The sequence below is a fragment of the Crinia signifera genome, chromosome 5 (genome assembly GCF_055691185.1).
Source record: "Crinia signifera chromosome 5, ASM5569118v1, whole genome shotgun sequence".
In the NCBI taxonomy this organism is placed as follows: Eukaryota; Metazoa; Chordata; class Amphibia; order Anura; family Myobatrachidae; genus Crinia; species Crinia signifera.
The window spans coordinates 118,470,995-118,493,986 of NC_139221.1; the positions used below are offsets into that span (position 1 = coordinate 118,470,995).

The following is a 22,992-nucleotide window of genomic DNA, read 5'->3' on the forward strand; positions in this document are numbered from 1 at the left end:
CTGGCTCCGAAGCTATAAAGTGAAGGCCTAATAATGCTCTGTTCTGGCCCTCTATGTCCAGTGATTTATAGCATGTGTCTGCTCCTTGAGCTCCTTGGGATGCTTTTTGTAATCACGATTTACAAGAACCTTTGACTCTGCATGTTGTACCTGACCTTCCCTCATTCAATTTTGACTACAGACTTTTTATTAAAAGAACACCTGTTGATAGTGGATTCCTACTTTGGTTGGTTTAGGATGGACCATCAGCAGTCTTAATTAACCACAGTGCAATAGACTAGCTGAAAGAGCAATTCGTTTTGATAAACACCTCTTGGAGTAATGCTTCCGATTTAGCTCTCACATGTACTTAAATTTACTAAGATGGGAGTTCTATTGAAGATGGATGTTGCCCATAGCAACCAACCAGATTATATCTATTATCTTCTTGTAAGAGAAAAATAAATAAGAAGTAGACTGTGGTTGGTTGCTATGGGAAACAACCCATAGTCAATAGAACTCCCATTTTAGTAAATTTCTCCCTTAATCTGAAGAATACTTCAAGATTTGTATTACCTGTATAATGTCTTCTGCCATGATCTCCCTGCACCATCATTTCAATAGCAAAGCTTCTCAAGATAATAAAAGCACTTGCTGACATCTTTATCACTAGTTCTTGTAACGTTTCCAGGCCTAACCCTAAGTTCCAGGACTGTTACATTATACTTATCTTTTGGAATGCAAAAGATGAATACTGAAACACCCCAATGTTTCAGTATTCATCACCTCTTTGGGCGGTATTCAATGAGCCTGATTCGCCATGTTTTTATGGCGAATTTGTGCTGTTTGGCGAATTTTTGACTAAAACGGTGAATCACCCTATTCAATGACCACATGGCGAATACATTTGAAGGTATTTTTCGCCATGATTCACCGAGTAGCAATCGCTATCTTTTTATGGAGAAGTGGAATGTGAACTTTTAAAATAAAGTGTTTTGTTTTTTACATTTGGTGTAAAAAAAATCAGGAATTTTATTCTGAGGAGGGGCATGCTACTTTTATTCATGTGCTGTAAGCACATGAATATATATTTAATTTTCAAAAAAATGTTTTTTTTTTTGGTTTTTTTTACACAGCAGCCAGCAGGGGGCGCCGGAGCCGAGCCGCTCATTTCATATTCATATATTCACTGCACCCGATCGTTACGATCGGGTATAGTGAATATAGGTCCCCTGCTGGCACCCCCGGGGGGCAGCCTGTGCTGCCTGGCACCCGGGGAGCCCACCTAACCCCCACAAACGTTCTGGGCTAGGCAGAGAGACTTCCATCTCTCTGCCTGCCACCGTCCTCAGGCTCCCTGCGGCATACGCCGCAGGAGCTCATATTCGCCAGTCAGGGGCAGCGAGCCCCTGACACGTTGAATACCGGAGCCCGCCGGCTCCGGAACGTGGCGAATGTGCAGCGAATCCTAAAAAGGATTCGCTGCACCTCGCAGGTATTCTCATTGAATACCGCCCTCTGACTATTTTGTACCCTGTTGTGTATAATATTTGTCTGAAAAGAAGGGAGCTGTATAGATTTGTGTTACACTCATGTAAGTGACATAAGGACAACCACTGTTTAGGAGGTGTTCCAGAAGCCATCTTTGTTTGTAGACAAGAGGGCTTCTGAAGTAAGGACACTTTCCAAGAGCATTCTATTTCCTGTTGTGTTTCGCCCTATCTGTGCAATAGTGTAACCTTCTCCTCAAATAGCTCTCACTGGCTGAGGTAGAAGCAAGCATGAAGTCAGGGCTCCAGCCTTGTGATCTGTCAGCCATGACTGATGCAATGCTGTGAGCTGGCCCTACCCTTTCTTTTTGTCCCCTTCTGATTTGTCATCTTTCTGAGCCACAAAATAGTCCATTTAAAATGACATACATGGTGTTTTAATGGCTGACCTGGGATGACTGAAAAGGTGCCAACCTGGCAATAACCTGGGTCAAAAGTGCAATTAAAATGGTCTGACCTGGGTCGGAGCCGGGTTGTAAATCCCGGGTTGGACCCGGTTTTGCAATGTGGAAGTGGTTGCCTCAGTATTTTAGTGCTTATAGTACAATGGTGGATTTGATAAAATATTGTGCCTTTAATGTCCATATGCAAGTAGCAGGCAGGAACATTAAGTTATTTAGGTTTTTGGACATTTTTGGGGCGAGATGTATCAAATGGAAAATGCGGTAAAACCCCGGTTTACCGCATTTTCCAATGTATCAAAAATGATACCGCATTGAAGGGTATCGCCACCTTTGGGTGGCGATACCCTATAGAAGCCTATGGGCTTCTTTTCGCCGCCCGCCGCGTCGCCGCAACCCCGCCGCCTCGCCGACCCCCTATCTCCCCCTCCCTTGGGCTTACCTTCTTGCAGGTCCTCCTGGACCCCGAAAGGTAAGCCCTTCCTCCCCCTATCAACGCAGCCGGACGTCCTTCCGGCTGCAGGGGGGAGGAGGAAGCGCCGGGGACAGCCTGCTTTGCTGTCCCCGGCGTGAAAGCAGCAGAAGCCGGCTGGGAGGTGACGGAAACCCCCCGCAGACCACAGTACAGGTATCGCGGGGGGCCTCCGTCACCGCATCGCGATGCCAGCCGCATATGTTAGTACATATGCGGCAACATCGCGGCGGGGGGGGGGGGCGCTAAGGGCGGCGATGTATTTTAATACATCCCGCCCTTGGTCTTTTCTCTGCTGGCTTTCTAAGCCCCTTATTGGCTTAGACATATCTTTTTCCCAGACTTTGGGGTATATTTACTAATGTACGGGTTAAAAAAAGTGGAGACGTTGCCCATAGCAACCACTCAAATTCTAGTTATCATTTATCTAGCACCTTCTAGAAGATAATGTATAATATGTTACTGGTTGCAATGGGCATTTCCACTTCTACAAACCCGCACTATAGTATATATACCCCTTAGTGTTCAATTTTTTGGTTATAAGAATTACTGTATGTCTGGGATGCACTGAGGGATAGATGTTGATGGGGATGTGGTCCATGTGTAATTTGTGTGCTCTCAGACTCTACAGTGCTGACAGAACCTATCTCACTGTTAACGGTATCTCAATTTTTCTGCAGAATTTATTTTAAGCTTTACTTTAGTGATAGGTAGATTGGATGTGAATGCAACGCTTTACCACCATATTCTGTTGTCAGCATCATTATTTTAAAAGGAAGAGTTATGTTAAAGGATATTTGCTTTAAATGTAATCAATTGCTAAGGCCTTTCCTGTAATAATGTTACAGGAAAGGCCATCCTAAAACTTCTCAGGTGTGTGTTGAGGGGAGCTGCCATATGAGGTGGGATATGGATCAATTAAATTGTATATAAATATGTAGTATTACACAGGACAGAACAGTACAGTACGTCAGTAAAAAGAATCCTCTAGAATGTAAGCTCTCAGGAGCAGGGCCCTCTCCCCTCATGGGCTAGTCCTTCTCTTATTTAAACATTCTTCATTGGCACCAAATCCCGCAGTTTCTTGCCACCCTGTTACTGCAGGGCCAAGCAGCCACTACATGCAATATTAAGGGTAAAATGGAGCTACTACACATGCCAATAGGGAGCAGAATTTGGTAACTCGCTTACCATGATCATTGAGCTTGTATAAGCCTGACGTACTGTTTTAAATGAACTACACTTTATTTGGTGCAGACTAGCTTGTTAATGTTTTAAATGCACGCACAGGCTGCAAATGGATGTTTAACTTAAACATCCATTCCCATGCTGGGGGGAACACCCAGATCTTTCGATGGTCACTGACCATCGAAAGATGTGGAAGGTGCACGCATATAAAAGTGACTTTCAAGTCTCTTACATATGCGTGCACGATGAGGCGGAAATGGGTGGGCAGTTGACCTCCGACGATGTCAGCTGTCCACCCCCGCACCCGCATCACGGCCTCTTTAACATGAGTACACCAAGCGTTCTTATGGAAACACCCATGAAATGCTGGGCATTACCATATGCAAATGTGGATGCCCGGCGCCCCTCTCCGCCCCTGCCCGCTGTCCTGGTTGCGTGCACCCGGCGAAGAGACGGTTTGCAGTGGGTCCACGCACCATGCATCTGCACATGCGCAGAAATGCATCTGCGCATGCACAGACGCTCACCATCGGTCCCCCGTGCAAAGGCACGGAGGATGCGAATGAATATGAATAACCCTCTAAATCATCAAGTTGTCTTAACACTGGGTGGCAAAATATCAGTGTTTATACTAAAATATATATTGCATACGCTGCTTGCATAGACTGTATATTTGCTTATATGAAAGCAACTCAGCACACAGAGTTCCTGAGGCAATATGCAGGCACATACAGTACTTTTGCAACACTGATATCCCCCTGGGAGAAACACAGGTGCCCTTTTGTATCATTCTGTACAACTATAGTAATAATTCTTGTTTATTACCAATTGCTGATGCTACATACATTGTTCATTTGAGCAGCTGCCTACGTCACCTTGCCCTTGGTGCATCATTGAATGAAAAGGTTTTAAACATTACTGTTCTTTATCCTCTCCTTTTAGCATGTCATACAGAAATATTCTTACATTTTGTATATATATAATTAAGCCATAATTCCATTCCATTTTTTCCGACTGTTTGTGTTATTAAAACAACTTCATGTTCTCATTACACATCTTCTTGAAATAGATTTTTTTCCCTTTGCATTTTTCAGCTACAAACACATGTACATAAAATATAAAAAGAACAACAATGTATCTGATGCAATATTAATGTGCTGTTTATTTTGCAGCACACAGCTGTCTTTCCTATTGCTGTCTTGGAAATTGTAACCTCTCCACATCGCTATCCCCCAAAGAAAAAGGGACTCCTCCTCTTGGGGATTTGTTCAGTGTCCTATATAAGCTGGTAAGTAAACAAGGTATGTTTCATGAGAATAAGCTAAGATATATCCTAACCTTATTCACATCAGCGGACGTGATGGAAGAATATTGTCAGGGACAAGGGCATAGCTACCAAGGGTGCAGGGAGGGCTGACAAAGGCCACCTTCCCTATCACAGTTACATGCATTATACACAATGGAATAGCTACCATGGATCATGTTTGCCAATAATCCTGCATCTTGCGGGAGTCACCCATTTTAGTTAACAGTCCCCTTGCAGCCCCACAAAACCCTTCCAATCCCTCGGAATCTCTAAACCCCATCTAAAACTCTGGACCGTGCATGCTGAAAGCAGTATCTAACAAGCAATGCCAGCTCATTTAGAGGTACAGTAGGCTACTCGAGGTATCACCGGCTTCACTATGGCCAGTATTCAATGCCTCTGATTCTCCATATTTTCAGCAGCACATGAATATATTTTCATTTTTTTTTTTTGCAATGCATATGTAGTATCAGGGCCGCCCGTTAAACTAGGTGCCAGCACTGTAATCCACATGTACTATCTATCTTTTCGGTCATAACCCTGGGACCGTCACTCTCTCATTCCCCCTCCTCTGCTTGTACGCAAGAGGGGTGAAAAGGAGAAGTGACTCAGTCCCAACTCCCAAATAGGGCTGACCTTCTTTTTCTGATTGGTGATTCCTATAATTTCGAGATCAACAATAGACCCCAGGTGATTACATGACCAGTGATTTAAACCTCCCATGTACTCTGAATTGAATGATAAATGTTGGAGATATGATGGTCATTCATTTATTTATCTTACATTTTGCATTTTTGTCTCACACGATATACAATTGGGATGAATAATTGTAAAATATTTTGCAGTGTGCAATATGTATGGTGGTCAGAATTTTAAATAAATAATAATAAAAGCTATGTTTTAGAATTAGTCATAGTACTCTTTGTTTACTGAAATACAAGGGTGCCCCCAAAAAGAGTTTCTTTTTTCTCCTTTCTATGTCCTCTCTTGAACATAGAAAACATATTAAGCAATTAATATAACTCGGGGTGCACCACTGACTGTCACCAAAAGGAACACTATGACAGAAGTCTAAAAGTGTTTGGTGACAAATGGGAGAATATATGGTCCAGTAGTCAGTCTTTTTCAGGAAAACTATAAACAGGAATAAGTAGTATATCTAAACTAGTGCGGTCAACCACATTCCCAATTCCCCTTTTCCCATTTACTGCAGGCAGTGCCAGATTAAGGTCTAAATGGGCCTGGAGCTGAAAATGATCAAGGGCCTATTATACGCAATAATAGGGGTTGTGGACAGCACCTAATAATGTGGGTGGCGTGACCAGTGTTCTGTTTGGGTGGTCTGCTCATGGGGGTCTCTATTTGTGTAAATACTTTCAACTAATTATATATGTCTGAAAAAGGCAGGGGGCTGGCATAGGAAAAATGCAGGGAGATATATTGGCGGATGCCCTCCAAAGGTGCACCCACAGGATGCCGATGTCCTAAGATACTTGCGGGGTGAGCCGGCACTGCAGTCATAAAAAAAATACTGAAAGCCGAAACTTTAGAGACAACACCTTTTATGTGGTCTTACACATTATGCCACATGGAATGAGCCAAAATTCACACCGACTGAGCCAAAATTCACACTATGGCACACAGATTGAGTCAAACTTCTCGTTATGCCACACATATTAAGGGAAAATTTACACTTTGCCACATGGATTGAGCCAAAATACACACTATACCAAACAGATTGAGAAATAATGCACAATATGCTTCATAAACAGGGGCATTGCGCGACAAAGGCATGCATTAAAACTTTACTCCATAATGCCCATTACATGTTAAGCCACACAACATAATGTCTATTACGTATTATGCCAAATACCATAATGCCTATTAAAAATTATGCTATATAAGTGCTGCTTACCTACATGCTCATTGCCAGGAGTTCCATGCTCATTGCCAGAGTTTCCATGCTCATTGCCATGTGGGATTACATGCTCATTGCCAAGGGGCAGTACATGCTCGCGGTAACAGCGGGTCCCAGCTATTTGAAATAATACCCCTTTCACACCAGAAAATGCAGGGACTTACTTGGGAATATGGTCCCAGGATCATGCAGGGACATTCCTGGGCTGGCCCCTTTTACACCAGCCTAGTCCCTGCATTTCTGGTGTGAGCAGTGGCGTAGATTGTGTAAGGCAGCCCCGGCCACTGCTTGGGGGAGCGGGGGCTGCGTGGGTGACGGCTCCCGCACTAGAGGCCAGACAGAGGAGCCGGGAAACTAAAAATATTTTGGCTTGGGGGAGCATCATTTACAGTTATGCCAGAGAATACAACCCCCCTCCCCTTTAAACAACCAGATATATTTTCGGAACCAACTGACTATTTACATGTGGGCTTCGAATGATTTTGTTTCCGTGAAACTGGGCCGTTTGGTTCCAGAGAAATCTGTCCTCAAACAACATGAACAGCCATGAAATCATACTTCAGAAATTAAAAAAATCAGTTTACCCACAATATCTCTAGAACCAATGAACACATATGGACCAGCCTGGTGTCAGATTGAAGGCCCAGCGATTTGGGTTCGACTGAGATCAACCTCGAGCTTCTGTGACGCCGAAGGGGGAACTGGCAGCCGTGGAATTAAACTTCTAGCATTGCCTGGTGGTAACTCCGGTTCCCGGGGGGCTAGCAATGCGGGGCTGGGCTCGTTGGAAAGCCCTGGCCCTCAGCTACAAAATGGGCCTACTTGGAGAGTGGGCCTGGAGCTGTAGCTCCATCAGGCCCATTGTTAATCCGGCCCTGACTGCAGGTCTCCACAATTGTAAGGCCTTCGAGCAGGGGTGGGTGGTGGTCAGACAATCAGATCCGCAAGCCAGCATTCCCGATCTGCCTCCCAGCCTGCAGTCAATTAATGGCTGTCAACATGCTGATTGGTTGATGGCTAGAATTATCCATCCATCAGAATTCTGACAGCTGTTTACTGTATAGAAGCACGTGGAGAATGGGTGTGAAAGGGCCCTAGACCATTGTTTTTGTCAGGGCCCACAATGTTGTTTAAACAGCCCTGGGTGTGCACTGCAAACTGCTTACAGTACATTAGATTTACACCATTGCCAACAAGTTTGGTCTTGGTGCAGATTTTGTCTACTGTAAACTCTATCAAATGCCTAAGGGGGAGATTCTCTAAAGCAGAAATGCGGTAAAAACCCCGTTATCGGGGTTTTACAGCATTTCTGTATGCTCTATGGCCCCTCCGCAGTGGCAGCGCTGCGGAGAGAATCGCCAGCAAATTCTGGCAATTACCTGTTGAAGCCTATGGGCTTCTTACCGCAGCGCTACTGTGAGGGATCCGTCACGCCCCCCGCCGTCACTCTGCGCATGCGCAGATGGACTTCTGGGTCACAGACCCGGAATTCCAGTGCCGGCACCGCATCACAAGGGACAGCTCTTATCGCAAGAGCTGTCCCTTGCGTGAATAACCGCATATATTAGAGCATATGCCGTTATTAAGAATGCGGTGGCTGGCGAAGGGGGGGGGGCGATAATGGGCAGCGGATGTTAGAACATCCCACCCTAAGTTATACTTGCCTACCATCCCAGAAAGGCTGACATACTCTTTCAAATTGGGTGGCACTCCTGGTCCCCCAGGATTGTGGGCACAACTCTGATGCTAGAACCCTCCCCACCCACACCCTGGCACCATCCGCCTACACAGGAGAAGTGGACGGGGCTATAATGCAATTCATGCTATATCGCATCATCGTAGCCCTGTCCCCCACTTTACATTGCCAATAATGTTGGCATTGTTAGTGAGGGTCAGGGCTACGATAATTCGATCATGTCTCCATGCCCCCTCCTGTGGGACCTGGTTTCTCCCTCCCAGGGGAAGCAGCCACTAAGCAGGTAAGTATGCCCTAAGTGGACCATAACAGTGCAAAGGGAGTTGCGCATACAAAGTAAAGCATACAATGTTATATCATTGTATTTGCAATGGAGCTATGTTATAGAAATGCATGCAAAATGACAGGTCTACAGTAGACGTAAGTTCATTTAGTTACTATTTTTGGATAATTTTATGTGGCGCAACATTTTTTTATTTTCAGAAAACAAAAAGGCAGTACTGATTATATTAAACAAACCACATGGGACTTTATTGCAAGTTTCCTTTGAATTATGGATGACTAACAAGTCAATAAACCAAGGAGTGCAGACAAGTCAGCCTATTTACTTGTGTCCCTGCTGATTATAAGTGGAAATGTAATAGAATGGAAAATAGATTTCAACTTGCACATCGCAGATTCTGGTTACCTGTTTAAACAAATGACACTTCTGAGAAGCACAATTTGTTGCAAATACCTACCTCTTCTTACCGAGAACAGTGCTTTAGCCCAACCAACAGTAGGAAAGCTAAATCCATTTACATCATCCGTGCTATCATCAATCACATTGTGCAAATTCGTTTGATATTGTCTACACTCAGGAAATAAACATTCAAAAATATAGTTAAAGGAATGGAATGTATGCATTTTTTTTTTCAAAATTTACTAAGATGGGCGTTCTATTTCACTATGGGTAACCCATCAGAATCTACTTATTTATTTAGCACATTCTAGAACAGGCATGTCCAACGTTGGCCCTCCAGATGTTTTGAAACTACACATCCCAGCATGCTTTGCAATAGTTTTAGCATTCTCTAATAGCAAAACTGTGGCAAAGCATGCTGGGATGTGTAGTTTCACAACATCTGGAGGGCCAAAGTTGGACATGCCTGTTCTAGAAGATAATAGATAGTGGGCGAGATTCTCTATTACAGAAATGCTGTAAAAACCCAGCTATCAGGGTTTTTACCGCATTTCTGTATTCTCTAACCTCCCTCCGCAGTGTCACCGCTGCGGAGGGAATCGCCAGCAAAAGCTGGCGGTTCCCTGCAGAAGCCTATGGGCTTCTTACCGCAGCGGTGTGTGAGGGATCCGTCACGGATCCCTCTCAGCATGCCCTGCGGCCGGCGCGTCAGTCTGCGCATGCGCAGACGGACTCCCGGGTCATAGACCCGGAAGTCCAGTGCCGGCACCGCATCGCAAGGGACAGCTCTTACCGCAAGAGCTGTCCCTTGCGTTAATGACCGCATATTTTAGAGAATATGCGGTCATTAGAAATGCGATGCCGGGCGAAGAGGGCTGCGGATTTTAGAGAATCCCGCCCAGTATCTGATTGGTTGTCCATAGCAACATCCCATTTGAAATAGAACTTCTATCTTAGTGCATTTCCCCCATAGTGGGGGAATTGACTGCCCAGTAGCACCATATTTCACAGGAAAGGTCAATTATTAAAAAACAGAAACTTACTCCTCCAATTTGGGGAACTAACTTATATTTACATTTTCCTTACTGTCCTGTGGCACACTATGCAGAATAGTCCATATGGACTGCTATGGACTGCATTCAACTAGCTACTTACTCTGGACACCCCTCTGACTATATCATCCACCCACGCGACTGGACCACTTTGCTCCCTTATTGCTACAAATATCACCCGCTACTCCCGTAATCTGATTACATTACTTTTATATTGAATTTACCACTGTTTTAACTCCTTCGGTGTTTTTTTTTTTTTTTTAGGGAGCGCTCCCCAATGGGCAAGCTTTTTATGGGGAGCACTCCCTAAAAAAACCCCCCTACCACTGCCTCCCGGGTCCGGGCAGCGCCGCTGAACTGTCAATCAGCCGCTGCCCGAATCTGCATCCCGGCTTCCCGTCCCTGCCCCCGGCAGCCGGCTTCTCATAAGCCGGCGCCGGAGACTTTAATAGAAAAGCCGGAGGGGAGGATGGGGGGGGGGGGGGGGGAGGGAGGAAGAAGCGCGGCAGAAGGGAGGGAGCTGGGCAGCGCTGAAGCTGCCTGAGTTCAGCGATTGAACTCAGCAGCGCTGCCCGGCTCTAAACAGGGGCAATCCCGAGAATTTTCCGGGCTTGCCAGACTGGGCACTGAGGCACAGCCCGGAAAATTCTCGGGATTGCCACTGAAGGGGTTAATACTGCCAATTACTGTATTTTATTATCTTATATTTTCTTCTTGTCACCCCACTGTATGTTATACCTCTACTATTTTTTCCCATTCTCTCCACCTGCTGCCTCATGTACTGACCATCCCTGCCATGCTCACTTCTTGCCTTATGGTCTCCTTACCTGCACATCTGTCTGCCTCCCCTTCCTTTTAGATTGTAAGCTCCTTAGAGCAGGGTCCTCTTCCCTCCTGTTCTCACAGCACTCTTCTTGCATTTCAATTACAGCTCTCTGACTCACCTACAATCTAAGACTATCTTTGTATACTGTATACTAAATCCTGCATCTCTTCTCATTCACTTCCCTATATCACAGCTGTATTGTGTTCTAAGAATTGTGCTTTAATTGTGTTATATCTAGTTCTGTGTACCTTGCACTGTTTTATATGTACGGTGCTGCATACCACTTGTGGTGCCTTATAAATAAAAATATAATAACAGGCAATGGGCGGGATGCTCTAAGAAATACTTTCCCCCTCCGCCGGGCTTTGCATTGCTAATGATCACTTTTGCTCTAACATATGCGATCATTAACACAAGGGACAGCTCTTGCGATAAGAGCTGTCCCTTGCGATGCGGCGCTGGCACTGGACTTCCGGGTCTGAGATCCGGGAGTCCGTCTGCGCATGCGCAGAGCACGGTGCCGGCCGCGGGACATGCTGGGAGGGATCCGTGACAGATCCCTCACACAGCACTGCGTTAAGAAGCCCATATGCTTCTGCAAAAGCTGGCAATTCCCTCCGCAGGGCTGACACTGCAGAGGGGGGTTACTGCATACAGAAATGCGGTAAATTTCTGCTCCAGAGAATCCCGCACAATGTCCTCTATTACTAACACCTGCATGTTTGAAAAATGTACATCACATAAGATCCTACCACCGGGGGGGTGTATCTGCCCCCCCCCCCCTCCTCCATACCAGTTTCACTGCCCATATGCATCTGCCCCCCCCCACCCCCCTGTTTTTGCTACTAAACTATTATTAGGAATTATGACTACCGGGTGTCTATTGTCAATGGGGGGGAGGGAGGTTTTTTATAGTGGGGCCTATTGATATGATCGGGGGTTAAAAAATAATAGAAGAGTTTTAATATATTATTACTAATATGTTTTACACTTTAATAAATCATTAAAAAAAAAATCAATTTCTGAGCAGTTTTGAGTGTGGGGAAAAAAACATCAGTTAAGTGGCTAAGAGGAAAATAGAGGTTTTTTTTATTCACCACCATCAGTAGGTGAAATGGTAGGAAAATGTTTATTATAAGTTATAAATTGTTTTGAGACAGTGAATAACCTCTGATACACCCATCATAATTATTAATAATGCTCTTGGCGTGGTTTAAACACCTTCATTTGGCCAATAAAGACATCAGTAATAATCAGTTTTCAGGTGAATTTCTATAAAAAGAAAGAGATACATAGAGGTGTTGTATTGATGAAAGTGTTTAATCCAGCTTTTTACAAATTTGTATAAAAAACAATGAAAAATATACAGATATTTTCGTGTACCCCAAAATGCTGGAAAAACTTTTGCTGCCTATCATTTTTCACATTAATAAAAAGTGCAAAAAAAAAAAACAGTACTTTCTCTTATGGCCATTAAGACCTTTTGTATGGTCTTTCTATTTCATTTTTCTTTTTTGATCTGGGATGATCTCCTCACTTCTCCCACATTGCATTTTATAGAAACATTACACAACCACCCACTAGTAATGCAAATTGGCATTTCTAATTTAATCTTGCATTTCTCTGCTGTGCACCATTGTGCGATGTATGAGAGTTTCAAGAAACAAGCTCGCTCTTTCCAAACTCGCTCCTAATTGGATTGACACCATTTTTGTGTTTTAAGATTGAAAACTGTTTTTACACTGGGCAAAGTTCATCTAAAAATACACTTCTCTGCCAAAGGCCGGAGCTCGTCTATTTCCATCCTCAACTCGCGGCCACGCCCCCTTCTCGCCGCTCGGCGGCCGGGACATTGAATCCCGACTGCCGAGCTCCAGGCGAGCAAAACGAGAACGGGACAGGGGCACGGCTGTTCCCCTGACATTGAATATCCCCCTAAATCTTTCATTTTATTTTAATAATCTTGTTCCTTAATACTTTGCTCTACCAATGTGAAGGCAGTAGAAGTAGGCAGTATACAGTGCACAATAGACTCGGTATACAGCAGCCCTTACTTGGTCAGAAAAGGGCAACACAAAGTCTCAAAACGATCTGTACAAAATGGTTTAAACCAAGTAATTAAGGTGCTTAACACCAAGAAGATGTATATGGGTGTGATATCTGAACCCCTTATTTTTTCAATCAAATTTTTTGACCAGGGTAGAATAACCAGATATAAGCATTATTTAAAATACATAAAGTGCATAGATAAACATATGTGCAAGACAAATAAAGGGCCTTATTCTAGTTCATTCTTTCTGACAAAATCCTTCTTAGATGGACAAAGCCATGTGCACTGCAGGGGGGCAGATGTAAAATATGCAGAGAGAATTAGATTTGGGTGAGTTATATTGTTTCTGTGCAGGGAAAATACTGACTGCTTTATTGTTACACTGCAATTTAGATCTCACTTTGAAGTAAAACCCCACCGAATTCTAACTCTCTCTGCACAAGTTACATCTGCCCCACCTGCAGTGCAAATGGTTTTGTCCATCTAAGAAGGATTTTGTCAGAAAGAGTGAACCAGAATAAGGCCCATAGTGCCATATAATGTGCAACAATGGTGGTAGGTGTCCATATACCTACCATTCAAAGAGGATGTGGTGGGCTAGGTGCTGATGCTGGTGGGTCCCGGGCAGCATAGTAGCAGAACCACCACACAGGCTTCGTAAATGGATGAGCAGATGGTAAAATGGCAGCGTCACCTCCAATTCATTGAAGCATTGCACCCATATACATCTTGGTGTTCAGTGCCTTAATTACTTGGTTTAATCCTTTGTGTACACTTCTGCTCTGCCAGACTGGCTACAGTGGGTCTGAAACTCTACTTCAAAAGGAATGCCCTGTCTCATGAGGAGATATGTATCAAACCATGAATAGAAATAAAGTGGAGAGATAGACAAAGTACAAACCCATCAGCTTCTGTCACTGTCAATGACAACCATAAAAGTTACAGTTAGGGGCTGCTTGAGCATTTCTTTATGTCTTTGTCTTACTCCAATGTTGATACATTTCCCCCATAGGCTATATACTGTATTTCTTTAAGACGACATATTTTTCATATTTTATGCAAAACTGTAATAATGGTGGGGAGGGGAGGGCGTTGGGACAACAGGCTGAACACTAAACAATTACTCAAATATACCCTGAGAAGTGGAATGAGTGGATTCGCAGGGACAGGGTATTCACACATGCTCTGTCCCTGCATGCAGTTTTGAATACATTCTTGCAATGTATCCAAATACCGCATTGTGAATCCTGGTGAATTTTTTACATCAAACTGCAATTTATTTGCGTATTGTGTTAAATATGCTTATTAGTGTGTAACTAATAATCTTTGGACTTGTATGTATCTGGCCCATAAGAACAGCGCATCTTTACATAATACTGTATGTGTTAAGATAAAATATAAAAGATAATAACTAGACACCACAGGCTGCTCCCCGGTATAATAACAGGACACCATGGCTGCTCCCCTGTATAATACATAATAACGACAAAAGGACACCACAGGCTGCTCCCCTGCATAAAATTAATAGACCCCATAGCCCCCCCCCCCCTGTATTAAAAGAATACACCATTCCCCTGCATAAAATTGAAAGACACCACAGGCTGCTCCTCCTGCACATTAACAGGAGGACACTACAGGCTGCTCCCCCTGCACAATAAAAGGAGGACACCACAGGCTGAACAGCAGAAATATATTTGTAATTTAGTAGATAATGTTACTTGCCTGTCACAGGCACTGCCAGTGCCTTTCAAGTTTTACCGCCCGGGGTCCATACTGCACTGCTGCCCTGCGGCTCCCGCCTCTCTGCTCCTGCCTGCTTTGCTTTCAAGCACCGTGGCTCAACCTCCCTCCTCTGAGTATCTGTCCTCCGTCCTCCCCTTGCATGTGTCCGCTACAGGAGTAATCATTCCCTGGTTGCCGACCAGCGAATGATTTCTCCTGGGGTCGCAAATAAAATACTTTATTTGCATGTGCTGGGATGAAGACAGGGCAGGTGGCTGGCGTCATGCACATCAGTCCGCCCAAATCGCCACGGGAAAGCACAGCATTTTCATGGAGATGCCCATGACATACTGGGCATTCCCATGGGCGACACCTTGTCTATGCAAGTTGCCAAAGCTATTTGAGGACCTGTACTAAGAGGACCTTCACATGTGCATGTGCAGTCCTCCAACCATAAGAATGGGGGTCGAATTCGCCCCATTCCAAAGTGACTGGAATCAGCCTCATAGTGCATACACACTAAACAATATGCAGATGTTGTCTTTCCTACCCGATTCCAACCCGATCTGAATCAGCAAAATCATTAACAGTATTGACTAGGATAGAGCTCAAATATGCTGTGTTCTGTGGCCGGGAGTAATCAATGCTGGACAAACCTAGTAGAGAAGTAAATGCTGTAAAGGTGCCCATACACTTATGCGACTTTTCGGAGGGTGAAGTCATAACATTTCACCTGAACTGCTCGGCAACTTCCCTGGAGGCTGGATCGCATACAATACCTTGTATGTGGTCCTTTTGCATAAAATATTTCATATGCGATCCCAGGAAGGGCTGCGGATACACTAAATCTCAAGTGCAGCCCTTGCAAACCCCTATCCTGTCCTGTGGGCATCGGATTGGAATCGGAGCTGAAACACATGCAACACTTTAAATATGATTTATCGGGTCGATACATCAGAATTTGTTGAAATGTGCCCAAATCACACTAGTGTGTGGGCACCTTTACATTAATAATATGGATTGCCAAGAAAAGGTTGGATGTACTGTATACTTAAATATAGTTTGACATTCCGACAACAAATTGCAAGCTTCTTACTCCTGAAATTCAGTGTGAGCATGGAGAGGTTAGTGCCACACTGAGTTAAAATGTTTACTTGCTTTTAAATTGTGTAAATAAAGTTTACTCTAAAATAATTCGATTTTTTAATGAATATTTTCTCTTCTCTAGGGTAATATGGATTTACTTTGCTGATGGAAACTGGGTTTATCCATTCCTTGGATTACTTACACCTTTTGGATTTATAATATTTTTTTTAAGCAGTCATATATTAGTTTCATGTGTTTATATTGTCGGAGAAATTCTTAACAATCTACTTTGGGGTAAGTTGAATAATATAGAAAATGTTTGAGTTAATTGAGTGATAAAGGTCCCGATTCACAACTATTTGGCCAGGTCCAAATTCGGACGCTGGCTGATGTTTAGGCCATTGGGCATGGCTGCAATGGGCAAGCACGAGGCCCGGCTGCGATCAGCTTCAGCAAATGTTTCTATTTGCAAGTCATGAGAGGGTGGATCCTGGTCTTTTCATAGGCATCCCCGAAAAAATGGTGGGTGCACCCTATACGAAATGCTGGGAGTGTCCAGGAAACACAGGCATGCTTATGCTAGCTGGGATGGGCAGATGACAACAGCGTCCAGCTTTTTTGTTTTTTTTCGAGGCCGCAGTGTATGTCCTGAGCTACGTGGGGGCTGCAAACACCAGGGACAAGTGGAAAAAATCATTTTATGGTGTGTAAAAATTGAATGATTTTTCCTCTAGCCAGCCGGATACTTACACATCCATTCGCAACCCCTGCAAACCTATACGCAATCTGAATTCAGCCCTGTATGAACAGGTCTGAATTGGGCCCAAAGTGTTTTAGCACTTTACAGCTTTTGCTGAAGTGCAGGACATTTAGTGGTGTATAAACTGCAATGTAAATGAACTTATACAATTATAGATATTTGTTATTTTAGACTAATATAGGTTGAGTATCCCTTATCCAAAATGCTCCGGAACAGACACATTTTGCATAACGGATTATTCCATGTTTTGGAATATTTTTATTTTTGAATGAGGTATCTTGCATTTACAGTATCAAACACAGCACATCAAACACATGAAATACACACAAATGTATTTTATTTGTGCATGAAACAAGGTTTTAAAACATGAAACAAAGTTTGTGTACTATCTCAGACACTGATCTTGAATGGCAAGCAATCATTGCATATATTTAGTGCCAGTTACATATCATGTCCCCATTAGTGCCAGTTACATATCATGTCCCCATTAGTGCCAGTTACATATCATGTCCCCATTAGTGCCAGTAACATATCATGTCCCCATTAGTGCCAGTTACATATCATGTCCCCATTAGTGCCAGTTACATATCATGTCCCCATTAGTGCCAGTTACATATCATGTCCCCATTAGTGCCAGTTACATATCATGTCCCCATTAGTGCCAGTTACATATCATGTCCCCATTAGTGCCAGTTACATATCATGTCCCCATTAGTGCTAGTTACATATCATGTCCCCATTAGTGCCAGTTACATATCATATCCCCATTAGTGCTAGTTACATATCATGTCCCCATTAGTGCCAGTTACATATCATGTCTCCATTAGTGCCAGTTACATATCATGTCCCCATTAGTTCCAGTTACATATCATGTCCCCATTAGTGCTAGTTACATATCATGTCCCCATTAGTGCCAGTTACATATCATGTCCCCATTAGTGCCAGTTACATATCATGTCCCCATTAGTGCCAGTTACATATTATGTCCCCATTAGTGCTAGTTACATATCATGTCCCCATTAGTGCCAGTTACATATCATGTCTCCATTAGTGCCAGTTACATATCATGTCCCCATTAGTGCCAGTTACATATCATGTCCCCATTAGTGCCAGTTACAGATGTTCCCAGTTGGTTTTTAGCAACAACAAAAATAAAATAACAGTACATTTTGGAGACTATGGCTTTTGGAATAATTTGGATAACGGATATTTGGATAAGGGATACTCAACCTGTATAAGATTGTTGGTTGCATTACATGACTTTAAATTGCATTCAATAACAAATGATCTTTGGTGTTTTAGTGTCTATCTGATTGAAGACACATTTACTAACATTGCTAGGTTTTAATGTGTATTTTGCAATTAAATGCTAAACTAGTCAATAAACGCTTGTTCCTTCTAATGCACATTTGCACAATATTGTGCAGTACCTTTAAATATTTCTAGATTAGGAGCACATGTGATGGCCTAAACAATTCCCATGAGTCAATTACTGTAACATTTATCAGTTTTTGAAAATGTATTGAAATGCGATAATCTTCAGTATTTAGTATTGCATTCTTGGAATTCCGCCAGTGCTTTTTTTTCCCAAGGAACAAGTACTGCTACTTTATTTGAATGAATTGTATTTGTTTTCAGAACTTGATAAAGGAATTAAAAATGATACAAACAAATCACGTTAGGAATTTTTTTTCCTCCATTCCATCAGGAAAAAAGTACTTACTTGTCCTGCAATTTAAAATAATGTAGAAATACAGACTAATTATTATACTATTACTGTATATTTTGATATCACAATATGCCATAATGCAACACTGAAACAATGTAAGGTATCAGTCCAGAGAGGGCATTTACATTTAAGGATATTTAGGAGTCCTTGGATTTTGAAGTCCAAACGGTCCTTAAGCAAGACGGCTTGCAGATATTTTGGCTGTGAATCTGTGGGACAGATGTATTAAGCAAGGTGAAGTTATAAAGTGGCCCGTGATACCCACCAGCCAGTCAGCTCCTAACTGTCATTTTTCAAACCCAGCAAGTAACTTAACAAATAGGAGCCGATTGAATGGTGCGTTATCTCTGGCCACTTTATCACATCACCAGGCTTAATAAATCTGCCCCTGTGTCTGTAGAATTGGCAGATGGCTGTGTCTGGGCAAAATGCAGTAAGAATTTTGTGGTCACTGTAGCATCAGTAAAAGGTGCAAATAAGAATTTTAAGGTAAGCAATCACCCCAGATGCTGCAATATGAGCAGTTCAGCCACAAAGCTGTTATTTATGGGCTTATATTTGACCTGTTTGCTGGGCTGCTAATATCAGGATCCCAGTAATCAGTTAGCCACCTCATCGCTGGAGTGAAAAAACTGCATGTGTAGCCACAGACTTACTTGGAGGTGCGCAGTTCCCGGCAGATTGGGGTAAACGCTGATGTCAGAGGTCCTCCTTTCAAACGACTGTGTCCCACCTGCGTTTTTCCCAGGAAAGTCCATGAAATGGGCAGGTGCCTCCTCCAAACACCGGCCTCCTGACAATCAGCCTGTGTACGACCAGCGATAAATAGCCGATGCTAGCTTTCATCGCAGGATAGCCTTGTGCATGCGCACTACTATCCATGTGCATGCGCATTAATTTGATAATCGCTCGGGCTGCAAATTTGCAGCCCAGCAATAGGGACTGAAATAGGCCATAAATCCAGACCTGATAACTAATTGGTCACACCTGGGCAAATCTATCAAGTTAGAAACAGCCTCACAATTATAAATTTACCTAGAAAAGGAAAATAAAACAATAAAATTGTGTAAAAAAGGAATACCTTATAAATCAGTAAACACTGTTTATTTCGCTCTTTTGATTTTTACCTACTTTGCCTACCTGGACTGCCACCTTATATTGCTGGGACTTGAGCAGTTCATTTATGGGGTCAAGACCTGAAACCACACTTGAATAATTTACTGTTTAGCACTAATATATTTTTATGCATATTTTAATGAATTTGCTTTTTGACATTGACATTTTATGTGGAGCATTTTACCTTTTTTTTTATTTTATCAAATGTTGAATTATTACTTTTATCAGCCGCACCATTATATTTCTTGATTAGTTACATCCTCGTTGGCAATGTTCATTATATTTTTATTAGGAGTTTACCCTTAATAGCGCTGTATCTCTATTTTTTTTTTCCATCAATAAATTTTTATTAACGAAGAGTTTTATATGGGGTACAGAAGAAAGAAAAAGGGGGGTACTGGGGGGGGGGGGGACAGCATTCTGGGTTAAAAACAGTACAATTTTGCAAGTAAAATAGGTAGAACAAAACATATATTGAACATATCACATGTACACCGCTGCGCAGAGCGGGCTATAAACAAGGTAAATAATATACTAGCCAAATCTGGTCAAATAGGACAGTACGGCAGATTGAAATAATATGAAATAAACATTCCCTAATAGTCCCGGCACTATTGGCTTGATCAGGTTGTTATCTAGTATCTAAGGTGGGGGAGATTCAGGGTCTGGGGTTTCATTTAAACTGAACGTAGTTGACTGCCCAGAGAGGTCAGGAGGGAAATGTCCGGTCCCCGTTCCCTTTGTTATGTAGGTATGCCAAAGGGCCCATCTAGGGTGGGGTGGGGGGGGGTTAGTCGAGTGGGGTTGGTGACCGGTCTCCATGAGGTAGTGGTGATTATTTTTTAAAATAACCTGGAGAAAGGAAGGCGGAGAGGGTTGCTTCCACTATTGGGCAAGGTTTGCACGTGCCGCGATAAGAATGTGTCCGAGGACGTATGTTTTCCCTGCCGGGAGTTCCCGGGGGTATACGTGGAATAGGGCTATGAGTGGGTCAGGCAGGAGAGTTATCTGAATTACCATGGATATCAAACCAAATACCTCCCTCCAGTACTCCCTGAGCTTGGGACAAGACCAGAAAATGTGGAATATATTACCCACGTTCCCACATTGACGCCAGCACATATTAGAGCAGGTTGGCCAGAAAGTATGTAGACGGTCGGGGGTCAGGTAAAGGCGGTTGATCAGTTTTATATGCATCTCCGAGTGATTGAGGCAGCGGGACATTTTATATGAGGATAGAAAAATCTTGCTCCACTGGGGGGTGGAGAGCTGGATGCCTAAATCCGTCTCCCATTTCTTATGAGCTGCCGTCTTGGTAAACTCAGGGGGGGTTATCAGGGTCCTATACCAAAAGGAAATGTCACCTGTGGAGATCGTCATAGAGGGGCGGGAGAGGACCGTCTGGTGGAGAGCTTCTGGAGGAGAGCATTTGGCAAAGTTTGAGTTCCACCAATGGGTCAGCTGCAGGTAGTGATAGTACTCGTGGGAGGGGAGGGAATATGTTTCTTGTAGTGAAGCGAAGGGTAGGATTGTGTTGGCGTTTAACACATCTCCTAGGGTTTTAATCCCATTGCGCTTCCAGAGGTTCAGATTGAGATTGGGTATAAGTTTTGCCGCTGTAATGATAGGGAGAGTAGTGATAAGGGCAGGAGGGGCACAGAGATTGGAAAGTAGTTGGTCCCACACATGAAGGGTGGCAGATGACGCCGGGAGAAGGGCTGGGAGGGGGGGTCTTGTATGTTTTGGGATCTTTAGTAAATCTGAGAGAGGGATGTGTGGGCAGTGAGATTGTTCGACGTCCACCCAGGCTCTGGGAGAGGGACTCTCAAAGTAATGTTTGGATGGGGCTAAGAGGCATGCTGTCTGGTAGAGGGACAGATCGGGGAGGTCCAGTCCTCCGAATGCTCTCGGGAGGGACATTTTGGAGCGGGCCATAGCTGGGGGTTTTGTTGACCAAACATATTTTGTTAGAATAGAGGTAGCCAATTGAAGAGATTTTTTCGGGAATACATAAGGGATGGTGCGGAACAGGTACATAAGCTTGGGTAGGAGTGACATCTTAAATGCCGCTATCCTACCCATCCATGATATTTCGAATGTCAGCCACGATCTGGAAAGAGACGCAAGGGAAATAAGAAGGGGAGATAGGTTAACCTCAAATACAGACTTCATGTTTGGGGGGATATGTATGCCTAAGTATTTTATAGAGTCGGGCTGCCAGTTGTAATTATATTTGGATTTCAGAAAGGGAAGGGAATCTGCAAGGTTAATCGGGAGAGCGTCAGTCTTGGATGTGTTAAGTTTATAATAAGAAGCAGCGCTGTAGGAGGATAGTGTCGCGTGGATATGTGGGAGCGTTTTGGGGGGATCTGTCACAAAAAGTAGCACGTCATCTGTGAATAAACTCAGCTTATGATTAATGGAGCCTACTCGGAGGCCTGGGATATTGGGGTTATCACGGATGGACATAGCCAGCGGTTCAATGGAGAGGACAAATATCAGGGGCGAGAGGGGGCAGCCCTGCCTTGTGCCATTGGAAATTGTGAAAGGGGTGGAAAGGAAGCCGTTACTGAACACTCGAGCCGATGGGGAGCTATATAGAGACATAATTGACCGCAATATCCGGTCTTTGAAGCCAAAACGGGACAGGACCTCTTGCATATATTGCCAGTTAAGGCGATCAAATGCCTTTTCGGCGTCTAATGAGAGGAGAAGCAAGTCCTGTCCTGTGGATAATGAGTCAATTAGGTTGAACACTCTTCTAGTGTTGTCTGGGGCCTGTCATCCAGGGACGAACCCTGTCTGGTCTGGGTGGACCAGGGAGGGTAGGAAATGATTTATTCGGGACGCCATTAATTTGGCAAAAATTTTGATATCAGTGTTCAGTAGGGCTATCGGGCGGTAGTTTTGGCACAATGCAGGATTTTTGCCGGGCTTCGGGATGGTCACTATTCGGGCCTCCAGTAATTCTGGGGGGGCCTTCCCCTCAGAGGAGAGCTCATTGAAAAGGTCTCTTAGGTAGGGGGACAGTAGGTCGCTGAAAGATTTATAGAAGTCTGTGATGAAGCCATCAGGCCCAGGGGCTTTGTTGCAGGGGAGTGATTTAATAGCTGACTGGATTTCAGCCTGAGACCAGGGTGCGTTTAAGGAGTCTAATTGTTCAGGGGAAAGGGAAGGGAAGTGTAAATTGTCTAAAAAATCACCAATGGTAGCATTGGTAGGTTGTGGCGTGGAGGGATCTAAGAAAAGATTATAAAGCTTAGAATAGTAGTCAGCAAACTGATTGGCGATGGCCTTAGGGTTGTGTACTTTCTCTTTGCTTGGAGAAATAATGTATTTAATTCTATTTCTGGCCTGTTGGGCACGTAGTTTTCGGGCTAACATCCTGCCTGATCTGTTACTGGCTAAGTAGAATTTATGCCTCATCCTATTTAAAGCTGATTGGGTACGTGTAAGGAG

The 22,992-nt window shown here is 43.6% G+C and overlaps 1 protein-coding gene across 1 annotated transcript in view; it reads left to right on the forward strand.

The window, feature by feature from the left end:
• ADTRP (androgen dependent TFPI regulating protein) overlaps positions 1-22,992 on the forward strand; it is a 44,734-nt gene that overhangs the window by 17,308 nt on the left and 4,434 nt on the right. Inside the window, exons 4-5 of the mRNA XM_083186271.1 lie at positions 4,763-4,878; positions 16,071-16,222. Coding sequence (XP_083042397.1) covers positions 4,763-4,878; positions 16,071-16,222 — 268 coding nt within the window. The remainder of the gene's footprint in view (positions 1-4,762; positions 4,879-16,070; positions 16,223-22,992) is intronic.